The sequence below is a fragment of the Anneissia japonica genome, unplaced genomic scaffold (assembly GCF_011630105.1).
Source record: "Anneissia japonica isolate Jap-2015-1 unplaced genomic scaffold, ASM1163010v1 scaffold288296_len194742_cov168, whole genome shotgun sequence".
Taxonomy (NCBI): Eukaryota; Metazoa; Echinodermata; class Crinoidea; order Comatulida; family Comatulidae; genus Anneissia; species Anneissia japonica.
Window position 1 is genome coordinate 120,204 of NW_022740661.1, and position 13,191 is coordinate 133,394.

Consider the following 13,191-nt stretch of genomic DNA (forward strand, 5'->3'; position numbering starts at 1 on the left):
GGTAAAACGAGCATTTTTGCTGTCACTGACTATATCTTTGTATAACTTATGTAATAATGATCACAACTGTTCGCAGCTGACTTGATTTTTAACTAATGTTTGAACTATAATAATAATTAATTTAGAAAAAATAATTATCCATTTTCGAAAAAAGAAAAAATTGTCATCCAATGTTTCTGGAACAAGGTTAAACACACTTTACTGTATAGGTAAGAGATTTCCCACATGAACTGTCATTTTTTTCTGTGTTTTTTTTTTTTCAGGTTGAAGAAAGTGATACATTGTATGATCTAGACCTCACTCATAGTCATACTCCTAATGACGTTCATGTAAGGATAATGTATCTGAAGAATGTACTTTATTCAAAAGAAATATTTGTAATAATAAAGCAAAGTCTTATTGTATTTGCAGCTATTCACCTTCTCTTGAGAAACCTTCCAATAGTACATTGTAAATTAGGTAGTAGTTCACAATTCACATAGACGTACTACACACTGTAATAATATGGAATCTGCCCCCACCCCCACCATGGCAAGGTGGTGAAGCATTCACCCTGAAAGCAAAGGTCCCAGCTTTAATACCTCGAGATAATAATCAAATTATTTTATATTAAGGAATTGTTTGGTTACAGGTTTATTACAGAATTACAGGTTTGGACTGTTCCTATATAAAATAGGGTTGTTATTTTTTGTTTATGGTAAATTGAATTTCTTAAATTTAATTACCAGTATTATGTATTAGATGCTGTGATTCGTATTTTATGTTATAAAAGTTTTATATTTCCTTGTATTTTTTATTGTATTCAACATTTTAATATTTTTTTTACATTAATTTCTTTTATATTAACACCATCTATCTTTCCCATCAGGAAGAGGCGGATCAAGAAATTCAGACGTCTACTTGACCGTTTTTGAGCTGAACCGCACTACACTTACCCACCAAGCAGTATGTGACATTTGTGTGCAGCTGACAGGGAAGAATATAATATATTGTAAATAAAGTAATAAATAAAGTAATATAATGTAAATAATTAAATAAATGAAAAATAATTTAATATATTTGTAATTAAAGTATAATGCAGTAATTGTCATTAAACAGTTTCTATGGTTCTATTCAATAAATGCATCACTATTAAGTTCAGTTACATGTTTGTCCATGTTTATTGAGTGTGAATTGTACTTCATGTTTTTGCAGCATCATAATTTTCTAATTAAATGTTCCTTGGAATAGCAGTCATACAATTGTTTTTTTTTTAATTAGGCAGCTGCTGTGTTTTGTTTAAAAAAATCATGATGCTGTAAATTACATAATACTCTTTAGTTTTTTTTTTTTGTACAAAACAAAATATAGACACACTATAACATCAGAAGTTGTTGGCCATTTGAATATATAATTACAATACCAATGTTCATTAATGCACAACATCCTGGAAGTAGCATGGTACCATTGCTGCTGGAGAAACACCGATGTTCAAGTCTGTTTATTTATCCAAGATTTTTGTTTTGGCGGACATATTAAAGAGACAGCCATTTTAATGAAAGTATTCTTGAAATAGGCAGCTGAATTTGGCATAGAATCATTCCTAGAGATCTGAAAACATGCAAAAATACTTACAACACATGATATTATTACTTATTTTTTTAAAATTCTTAACATTTAACTGTTTAAAGTGAAATTTGAGGAAACTGGTGGCCATTTTGAATATACAATTAGCAAAGTTCCGTGATGCATAACACGCGTAATGCCTTCCTCGTTCCGTTATCAAGTGATGGTTTTATAGATTTTTAATTCTTTGGGGTCCAAGCCTCAATATATTATGATATATTGCACTATACAATAAACTACAATAATTACTATACGTTAATGCCTATACCCTATATTTACACACAACAGTCACAGATTTTGTATTGGAAAAGTGTCCTCATTTTGGTCGAAATGAATAATGTTCAAAAATCCGTAACTCCGCTTTGGCTTATCCCATAGGAATGGTTGACCCCTCATTTTAATCCTATTTTTATGTACAATCCATTGATATTACTTCTAAAATGAAATATTTAACTTTAAAATTGCATGATTCTGCCTAATGAAACTGCCATAATTCTGCCGTAGGCTCTAGACCTAGGCCTACTTCTTCTAGTTCTTATAGGCTCATTCCCACAGCCGTTGAATTTTTTTATTTGACCCCATGTCAAAGGTTATATTTCATTTGTAATTGCGCCGAATGTAAATACGCCGAATGTAAATGCGCCGAATGGTAAAAGGGCCGAATGTAAATGCGCCGAATGGTAAAAGGGCCGAATGAAAATTCGCCAAATGGTAAAAGAGCCGAACGTAATGGTAAAAGGGCCGAATGAAAATGCGCCGAATGGTAAAAGAGCCGAACGTAATGGTAAAAGGGCCGAATGTAAATGCGCCGAATGGTAAGCTATTACCGAAGGCAGCGATGGCGTTCCATAGAATCAGTCCTGTTCATTCATTCATTTAAGATATAGGCCTACAATCCATATAAAAATAATAGGCCTACATAATCACAGAGAATATCAGGAATTTTCTTGTATGGAAAGAAGTAGCCGTGTTGTTAAAAAGACCAAAACGATGTCCAGTTTGGTAAAGGTTTAACGGAAAGATTAGATTGCCTAAGTTACTGATCATAACCGTACATATCTTGCTATTTAATTTGGGCTATAGCCTATTAAGTATTCGTTTAGTAAAAACGTCATGCTTTAACCGGGATACGCATGTTATCACCAGTACCTACACTTGACAGATATAACCTTAAAAACCATTAATTATGACTGACATGACAGCAGTTGTAGGCCTATTATTTGTTTAATAAACATAAGTGTTTCACACTAATTTCAACTAAAATATAAAAAAGAAGAAATTGAACGTTTTAATTATTTAATGCAAATTTTGATATTTAGTGGTGAAATTTACGGTTTTGATTTGGCTGTAATTGAAGACTGTGCCTATCTGTGACTCGATCGTATCATAACAATATCTAGCAATGCATTTTTTAATCCATCTTGTTAATTCCTGCAATATTATTATTAGATAGATAGACAGAAATATTATATATTTGTCACCAATGCTTGCTACTATATATTATAGCTTGTAACCTGCAATGTAAACATTGTGGAACATTGAATTATGAAAAGTGTTCGTGTACGTGTCAACAGGGATATGTAGGCAACGATTGCTCAGGTGAGTTTACTCGAATTAGCTGTTTAATGTATGGTTTCAAGTTGTATACAAAGTCGCCTATGTCAAATCTTCAACCCCAAACTTATGCTTTCCAAGATGAATCAAAATAATTTGTTATTATGTTTATATTTCAAAATAATATTAAATAGTTACACAACATTCGGTAGGTACTTGCACTCTTGATGTTTCACAACATCAGTATATTTTCTGCTGTTAGAAATCTTGTGATTGAGCCATCTCATTCAACAAATTAGATAGTAAGGTCCTTCCCCTTTCCCTTTTTTCAAGTAATTCTACACCTGGTAATTGGATGGTAATGTTGAGGGTAGTGGCAATTCTATGGTCTTAGTGTTGTCTTTGCATTGTTGCTTAAAAGATGTACTGTGTGCCAATATAAACAAAATTAAGAGGAGCTAATTTTCATCAATTTTAATTTTGAATAGTAATTTCATCAGCAGTTGTGTTTTTGTTTTAAGGAATTTGTCAAGACATTTCTGCTTATTGCAATGCTGGCTGGTATTTTCCGCAGTGCTCCACCCATGGCTTCGTCCTCAATGGCTGTCCCAAGATGTGCGGCACTTGCAGTGAGTAGTAGACTTAAGATTGACTTGATTGTTTTTATGATTTATTACTATATCTATCTAACATTTATAAAAGAATATTATATATTTTTAAATGACACACGAATATGTACAATTCATTTATTTAAACTGATTTAGGTCTGATATAATAACAATTGTAATAACAAGTAGGCCTATTTAAAAACCTTTAAATTGACAGTAAGAAAGAAATCACGGTGACAACGATGATGAGGACGATAATAATAAGGACAATGCAGATGATGATGATTATGATACAATAAATTAAAAAAAAAAAAGGTTTAAATCAAGAAAATTTTGAATATAAGTAAAACATTCACAAGGACTTCAATAATTATATTTTAGCCTGGGTTCCAGACCCTAATTTTGGGTTACTCACTCTTTATTTCACTTAGTGTGCGCCATACCTAATTTAATTGACGTTCAATACCCGATTTTTTTTTAATCGAATTTCCCACATCAAATTCGATGTGGGATATTGTTTGCATTACTGATTTTGTAAATCACTTGATTGGCTTACTTCATGCATATAACTTAATCATTGTACATTTTCAAAATTGAAGATGCTGATGTCTCGATTAGGAGGACTAAGCTCCCTTCTACCCACTTACTTGAATTAAAACAGTTAGTATATTAGTTTTGGCTTGGTGAACGACTATGGTCTGATAACCGTTGCAAATTAACCTTGCTCACCGCTAGCTAAGATTACGTCACTTTTTTTTTAGTAGCTGGTATCTGATTTAGTGTTTCCCAAGTCACTTATTCCGTCTCTAAATTAACTTGCTTGTTGATGGCGATGTCCAAAATGAGAAAAAAATATAAATAAGGGACTTGTGGCAAGTCTAAAAGGGCTATATTTAGCAATCTTTTCAATAGTGTTACGAATGAGGAGCAAGGGCTTGATGTTAATAGTTATATTAATGCAAACATCTTTGATGTCACTGCTAATATGCGGATAAGGTTCAAAAGTGTATTAAGGAACTTACTCTTAAGTCTGCTGGATTATATAACCGTAAAGAAGAACACCTGCGTTTCGCAAGTGACCGGGTTATTGCTTTCTCTTTTCTCTTTTATTTCCATGATATCTCACAGATTTGTAGTAGAGGATATTGCAAAAGTTGTATTCGTCTATTGTTAAGGCGATGTCACTGAAATAAACAGTTACAGGTCAATTGCATTGGCCACAATTACTAAGGGATTTGAAACGATTCTCTGTATCCCGTTGATCATCAGTTCGCCTTCAAACCAGATCACGCAACTGACAAATGTGTATTTTTTTCCGTTAAGCAAACCATTGAATAATACACAGTAACTCAGCTTTTATATGTTTTCTACCAGGTGCGTAACAGGGGTCTTGGGTCAGGGAGGCAAATTTTCCCGGTTAGTAATTTATCATACCCACCCCACCCCCAAAAGAAGCCTATTTTTTGTTATTTGCATTTTATTCTTCCGGTACGGTAGACAAAAACAATTATTGTTATGTGGGGTTATTATTCTTTCACCAGAATTATCTGTTAGTGATGTTGTACGTCAGGGGGTGCGCAATGTCTCCATTTTAGAATATATAATACTGACTTGAACGAGGCTCAGCAACTCTTTGCATCGGTGTGAGTTTGGAGGAGCTACTGTAATCTCAATAACTGCAATTACGCTGACGATCTTTGTCCAGCGCCATAGCTTGGGGATGGGGGTGTGACCGCACCCTCCAAAAAGGAAAACAGTTCAGTTGGTGCAGGCCTAAGCCTAGGCCTGCCTGGTACTACAATGGAAAAATTGCAGGGCAGCAAGTAGAACTCGATTACTCCAACAAAAGTATACATATAAACCTACGATATGCCTAGTCGTAAAATAAATTAAAAACTCATTTTTTTATCCTAAATGTGAATAAACGCTATGTAATTCGAAATAAATACAGTGTATTCTTTTGCTTCCTCATTGTTCACGTACCGGCGCTGATGTGCCCTCAAACTCGTAGGCAACGGCCGTCGTATCTTTCCACTAGGCTAGGCGAATTCGCTTAAAATTAATTCGACTGTTTTTTTTTCATTACACGCATGGGCAGTTCATTATTAAACTACAAAGTTCTTTACAGTGCATGCATGTTTATGACTATGAGCACTATGGGGCGGACTGCATAAAACTTGTTGTGCCAGTGGATTGCGACATTAAAACGGACACTGGTATCTACAGATGATAAAAATGTGTAACAAACACTAGAAACGTCATCTTATTATTATTCTTAAACGTTGACGAAAAATTATTGGTTATTGAGATAAAAAAGGGCTTAATATGATATAGGTTTGAATATTTAAAAACGTGGGGAAATACGGTAAAAGGGGTAGATCGTTGGACTTATCAACTTTCCTTGGCGTTTGCCTCTGTCTGAGCAAAAAATATAAAAATCTTAAACAGCATTATTCCGTACAGTACAGTACAGAACATAGCATTCAGTAACTACTGGAGAAATGCATAGTCGAAGCAACCGCCTAATGTGAATCAATTGGTTTTACTTGTTATCATGGTTTTAAAATACATCAAATGACGCCGACATTATTATTATTTTTAATTACTTTCATAATTCTTTGTTATATTTTCAATAACACCAATGACACATACAACATTATTAATTAGAAAAAGAGCTCATGCATTTTTCTTCTTGATTTATCGTATTAAACTTTATTTAATAATTTGTTTTATACGATATAATAAAAATGAAACAATGTCTAAAAAGAAATTAAGTTACAGATAAACAAAGTATTATCTTAATTACAATATATTACGCTTATTTTATCAAATCTTGATACAAAATCAAGGACTCAATTGTACCAAAAAGACATTAAAATACATCACAAAATGCTACATGATTTACAAGTGTACTATAACAACTCACTTAAGAATGATGTTACACAGACCAAATCACGTAGTGTCAGTGATATGTTCGTTCCTTTAGGGCTTTCTTTAGGCCTATCTTATGAATTAGTCATGGGTTAACTAACTCTGGAAATTATCTCGTGTGACTTATTATGAACAATTTGTTTATACATTCTATTTCATTGAGAAATAGAATTAGTTATTGTACTAGCTATGATATAGATATTTTATATTTATGACTTCCTATTTTTCTTTTTTGTTCAGTTGACTAATATTACTGAAATAAAAATATTACAATTTTAAACCATTAATATACGTTGGTAGTACAATTAGTGGTGGAGTGTGTTTGCTGTACTAATATAGTATCATAAATTAGATATCAGCATTAAAATAAATGTACATGATCTTCCAACAGCTGACCCTGACCCAAGTTCCGTTTGTGTCGGTAAGTTGGGTAGATTTTGTTCATCTTATTTGATTTTATAACGTTTTGCCTCTCTATGAACTATGAAAAGTTATATATCATTAAAAACTTAAAATAACTTTTCCAATATTATTTATTTTATTGAGAATCAACAACTGTAAAATCGACGACAGAGCGGCCAACCACAACGGACGGAGACAGACAAACAACTGGTAGGTTGATATTCCATGTCGATTTAGCTCATTTTCACCAATATTTATTATTACAGTATTTTCATCAGCGGTTTTCTTTTCCTTTAGGAGATTGTCGAGACATTTCTGCTTATTGCAATGCTGGCTGGTATTTTCGGCAGTGTTCCACCTATGACTTCGTCCTCAAAAACTGTCCCAAGATGTGTGGAACATGCAGCGAGTAGTAGACATAAAATTGTCTCATTAATTTTGTGATGTATTATTATAATGGTTATTTAAAATTTGAAAATTGGTTCCAATAGTATATGGTATATCATACATTTCAATTTATTTAAACTAATCTGATATAACAATTAATGATGTGTATTTTAAAATATTATATGAATGAATACCATTAAACAGAATACTGTTAATATATACTTTATTTTGAGTAATCCAGTTTACTTCAGAGTAAAAAGTAATCAGGACGACAACAATAAATTTGAGGGTAGTAATAACGGCAATGCAGGTTTAAATCAAGAAAGTGTTTGAATAAAAAGTAACACATTCACAATGACTTCATTAATCATGCTTTTGCGAAATCGTGAGAACTCCTGGTACAGACTTGAATGATAACAACAATATATGTTAATAATACAATAATTATTGGACTCTAATCAGTTTGTTCGCTAAACTAATATATTAGAAATCAAAATTAAAATGAATTTACACGATTTCCCAACAGCTGACTCTGACCTATTTTTTTTCAACTGCTTACTACTGTAATAATATTATATTAAAACAACCATCGAAAGAATGACCATTGAGAAATTCCCGGGCCCTGAAGAGATTTTTGTAGCATTTTATCGAGTGTTTTGTAAAGAACTTGAAACTATCTTATTGAGATTTACAAGGAAGCTCACGATAAAGAGCGCCTTACCTTGTCTCAGCGACAGGGTGAGATAAAGATAATTTGAAAAATTGGTGGCCAATAACACTCTTTTATATACAGACTACAAAATTGCAGCTACAGACCCTTATGGCAATCCGAAAAAAAAAAAAAAAACGTTCATCAGAAATATTTAGTGAATATCAAACAGGTTATATCACAAACAGAGGTATTGCAGAAAATATTCGCCTAATAGAAAATGCAATCCATTACACATACCAACATAACGTTGGTGGTGTAATTTCTGCCTAGACTTTAGAAAAGCTTTTGATCAAATAAGCTGAATCTTTGTGATATCCATTTTGGAAAAACAAATAATTTTGGCCTAACCTTCATGATATGGATTAAACAAATTGTATTATGTGGCAAATAGTAACATAAAGATAGTCTCGGCTTATACCTAAATACCTTGAACTAAAGAAGAATGTAAGACAGGATTGTCCGTTATCGCCTTCACTTTTTTTTAGCAGTAGAAATATTATCAAATAATATTAGCAATGAAAACGATAATGAGGGAATCACATTACATGTAAATGAATATAAACAATGTGACTTACGGTTTTCACTAACAGAACTAAATATATGGCTTAGCAAAATTTAGTCGATAAGAAGAAGAAGTAATATACATTAAACCTCTCACCGAAAGACGATGAGCTATCGTAATATGTTTCATCTCTCCAGCTGAAACACAAGAAGAGTAGCGATGGGTATTGAACATGGGACCTAGAGTTCTCCAGGGTTCACCTGTACACACAGTGGATACCACCGAATTTAGCTGACTAAATAATACTAAACTAGTAGAAAGTAACTGCTAAAATCCAATTGTCTTGGATGAGGAAAGAAGAACATAACATTAACGCATATTATGTTCCACAAAACAGACAAAACTTTCGTTTAAAATATAATTCAAACAAGATAATCTGAGTTTACAAATCCTTATACTCTCTGGGGATATTATCTAAGTACTGAAAAATATTGACATTTATGTACTTTTTATAGTTAATTTAAATCATAATGAAATAATGAACTGATTTTATACCTTTACACTACATACTATTATATATCTTTAATTTTATACTTCAGATTATCACCAAATTTATGGAGGACATGTAACATTGTCAATGTGTAACAATTTAAATTAACTCAAATTTGGAGCTATGTGCCCTGAAGGGCACACACACACACACACACATACACGACGTGCGCTACTGCAATACACTTCGAAATCTCCTTCTGAAAGGAAAGGGGAATTATAACACATGTGGCATCGTCTACAAGCTCGACCGTTCTAAATGTGAAAGCATATTATAGTAATAGAAACCTAACAATCATTAAAAACAAGTATACATAAACAGAGGAGGGAGAGCACCGTTTTTCATTGTCCATCGGAACATTTCAAAATGCCCACGACAGTTATAAATATAGTAGTGTATGATTACGTCATTCTAGTAGCAGGCGAAGGATCAAGTAAAGTAAGTAGCATTCTTTTACACAATGGATGATTAGAAAGAACCGCCTACATTTATTTGATCGAAACCAATTTATCTTCATACAATGACGATATAATGTTTAACAATAAATAAGTATTTTAGATTTGAATTAATAATAATTAATAATAATAATAATAATAATAATAATAATAATAATAATAATAATAATAATTTTTTTTTAATTCCGTAAGATCATTTGAAATAATTCAAATTGACATAAAATAATTGTTTTGGTACCTTAAAGCTGCATTGTCCCATGCAACATGCAAAAATACAAAAAAAAGAAAGAAAAAAAACAGTATCCATTTGAAAGTAACAAAGGAACTATCAACTTAAGCATAAGCCCTTCATAAAAGAAAAAACCTAAAAGCATATGGACAACATTCTTTTTATGCTCAGGCACCATATCTTTGGAGTCTTTACCTCTTTCTGTTCGACAGTCTTCAAATTCACTCATTTAATAATAATTTGAAAAATTCTTTGTTTACAAAATTTAATTGGGGTAATTGTTCACTGCGCTTTTGATAATATTTTTGAATGGGCGCGTTGTTAATTTCTACATTATTATTATTATTTGTATTATTATTATTATTATTATTATTATAAAAACTAGTGCATTTCGAAAATGTTTACCCATCATTTTTAAGCGAAAATTATAGAAAAAACATCCAGTCACTGGAAGTATTTTATTATTATTATTATTATTATTATTATTATTATTATTATTATTATTATTATTATTATATTAATTATACTAACGCCCTGGTGTAAGTTCACCTATCTCCTCTGAAACCGCTATAAGGAATATGTTCATATCTCATACCCTGGGGTTTCTATATGTCACGACCACATTCCGCTACTTTTCTAGGCTAGATATTAGATATAACAACGAAAATACAGCAAAAAACCACCGAAAATCAGTACCTGTTTCGCCATGTTTCGCGAGTTGTTTACGTCACATAAATAGAGTACCCCATCTATTCTGTACCGCAGTGCTTAGGTAAAAAAACCCGTGGTAGGCCGTAAAAGAACCAGTCTATGTTTCGCAGCTTCATTACGTCACCGCGCAGTGATTCTCTCTCATCACACGTCAACAAAATGAGTGAGCAGCACGTTCCCGTACCACTTCCTAGTACCCAATGCATTAAGCTCAGAACATCAGCAATAAACACCATGTTTTAGAAATCGATCAGGTAAAAATAAAGATACACTTCGGCACAAGCCATGATATAAGCTCAACCTAATATACTCTGTTATCGTAGCCCTACAGGCCTAGCCTACGATGAGACACACTAGACCTAGATTTAGTTTAGTCAGGGAACAGTAAAATTTCACTGTTTCCTGGATAAGTTAGCTAGGGCCTACCCTCTTTCTCTCTCTAGATCGAATCCGGGTCGTATCAATATGGCTATTCTTCCGCAATGCCATAATGGTGCATTATGTTAAATTTAGGGTTAAACCAGATCCACCGATCAATACTTTGAATTTACGTAAACGCGTCTCAATATGCATGCATATCCACCTATTTTATTCAAAAGAAAAACATTTCTATCATGTCAAATTAGGCTAGGCCTACTGTATATATACTGTATTTTCACGTACAAGAGGGTAGCCCTGCTGCCAAAGGGGACAGGGAGCGCACATGAAAGGGGTGGTGAACGTGCTTGCCCCGTTTTGCCACTAATTTTGTTAAATTTCAGTGCAATGTTATGTGCTACTAGCTTAATTATTCTGAAACTGTTCTGCCCACCCCCTCTCCCCTCCCCCTCTTTGAAAAATTCTTTATGTACCCTTGATCAAACTGCACAGGCCTATTCAGCAGAGACACTCAAAACATTAAATACAAAGATGTCCTTTTGAAAAATAATGACATGGTAACCATAACATCCTTAACGATTGCCTCTTCAACTTCCCGCAACATTCAACAGTACATTATTATTATTATTATTAGGCCTATTATTATTATTATTATTCAGTTTAAAAATAAGGGTAGACATTTTTTTAATTCAGTCTTTCCGATGCTTAAGGAATAATTTAAATGTTACTGCAAAATGAGCAAGTTAAATTCAAAATATTTGTTTATGATTTTTTTTATATTATTTTCAAGGGAAAATACATGTGTAATGTTTATGACAGCCGCAAAAGCAAACCTTTGCTATATTTTGAACAAGTGTACGTAGATATTATGTAGACACTGCTATAAAAATAAATCTGCAAATCAGTATCAATAATCAGTTTTAAGTGGTTCCCACGGCGTAGAACAGTGTTTTAATTGAGACAATTGTGCTGGGAATGAGCTAGTACTCCGAGATTACTACTATGTTTTCAATAGATATATTATGGTCTAACTACTGTATCATGTGTTGACTATTATACACAAGTACAAATTAGTTCTGCATGAACTCTTTAAATATTACGGTTCTCCATGTATACAATAACTACTTTTGCTCCACAGCAGGTAAAGTCGGTCTCATATTTTAAAAAAGGGAAAAAAAGGAGTTGACAACAAGAGTGTTGTCAACTCTTCGTTCGACGACACTCAAAACCCTTCTTCATCCAATTGAAGAGATTGCAATTATTAATATTTTTTCCGAGTTCAGAGCTTTGGTTTTGACTTTATCTAAAACTTAGTCAATTAATGGAAAATGTATACCCATTGTTTGCTGTAAATTATAACCTTAACATTTATTCAACTAAATGTACAAAACTTAAATGAATGTCATTCTTACTTGATGGTCCATCTTATGATGCACTAATTATCAAACCCTACCAGTTCACAGAGTTTTTTGGGTTTGAAATATTGCGAAAAACAGCTAAATTATGCTTTATGTTAATAAAATACGGAATAGGTTAACATGCAAGTTAATAGAGAGTTAAATATTTGCATCATGGAAGAGGATACCCATTGAGATGTAGCACTAAAATCAATATATAAGAACCACTCTCTTTCACAAACCATATAAAATGAATTGCCAAAAGTAGGAAAGAAATAAAGTATACGATAAAAATGTATTATCGCAAATTACCATTTTATTAGTTTTAATCATTTAAAATTTTATTCAAGACTGTTCAATTTGACCTGATCCTGGTCACGTGTAGCATAAGAGACATGTAATTTCATGTGCAACATAGCCAACATTTCACTTTTTATTACTATGTATATACTAGATTCCTTAATACGATCCTTGAACACAAAATGTTTTGCAACATCGTTAGGCCAACAGTATCAACACTCCTAGAAAATTGGAAACCACAGAACATATATAATTACTTTTTAAGTACTACTAGCCAAAGGTCAGCATGGTTTGGTTAATGTTGTGTCTTTTGAATATAGCCTATACCTGTGGGTCTAATAATTACTCATAATACAGAATGATAATAAATAATAATATGCAGAAGTACAATGTAGATAGATATAGAGACAGATGTTTTTTACATTTATATATATATATATATATATATATATATATATATATATATATAT

At 32.4% G+C, this 13,191-nt stretch overlaps 2 protein-coding genes and 1 long non-coding RNA gene across 3 annotated transcripts in view; all 3 read left to right on the forward strand.

Annotated features, from left to right (window-relative positions):
* Nucleotides 1-1,006, forward strand: part of LOC117118290 — a 4,470-nt gene extending 3,464 nt beyond the window's left edge. The window contains exon 4 of the long non-coding RNA XR_004447023.1: nucleotides 869-1,006. This is a non-coding gene — a long non-coding RNA (uncharacterized LOC117118290). The remainder of the gene's footprint in view (nucleotides 1-868) is intronic.
* LOC117118289 (cysteine-rich secretory protein 1-like) overlaps nucleotides 1-8,002 on the forward strand; it is a 31,441-nt gene extending 23,439 nt beyond the window's left edge. The window contains exons 7-11 of the mRNA XM_033262850.1: nucleotides 3,112-3,204; nucleotides 3,681-3,788; nucleotides 7,090-7,119; nucleotides 7,245-7,310; nucleotides 7,398-8,002. Of these exons, the coding sequence (XP_033118741.1) occupies nucleotides 3,112-3,204; nucleotides 3,681-3,788; nucleotides 7,090-7,119; nucleotides 7,245-7,310; nucleotides 7,398-7,513 (413 nt within the window). The 3' untranslated portion in view covers nucleotides 7,514-8,002. The remainder of the gene's footprint in view (nucleotides 1-3,111; nucleotides 3,205-3,680; nucleotides 3,789-7,089; nucleotides 7,120-7,244; nucleotides 7,311-7,397) is intronic.
* A 1,454-nt stretch (nucleotides 8,003-9,456) lies between these two features.
* Nucleotides 9,457-13,191, forward strand: part of LOC117118296 (peptidase inhibitor 15-A-like) — a 19,172-nt gene continuing 15,437 nt past the window's right edge. The window contains exon 1 of the mRNA XM_033262864.1: nucleotides 9,457-9,689. The gene's annotated coding sequence lies outside the window, so the exon portion shown is untranslated. The remainder of the gene's footprint in view (nucleotides 9,690-13,191) is intronic.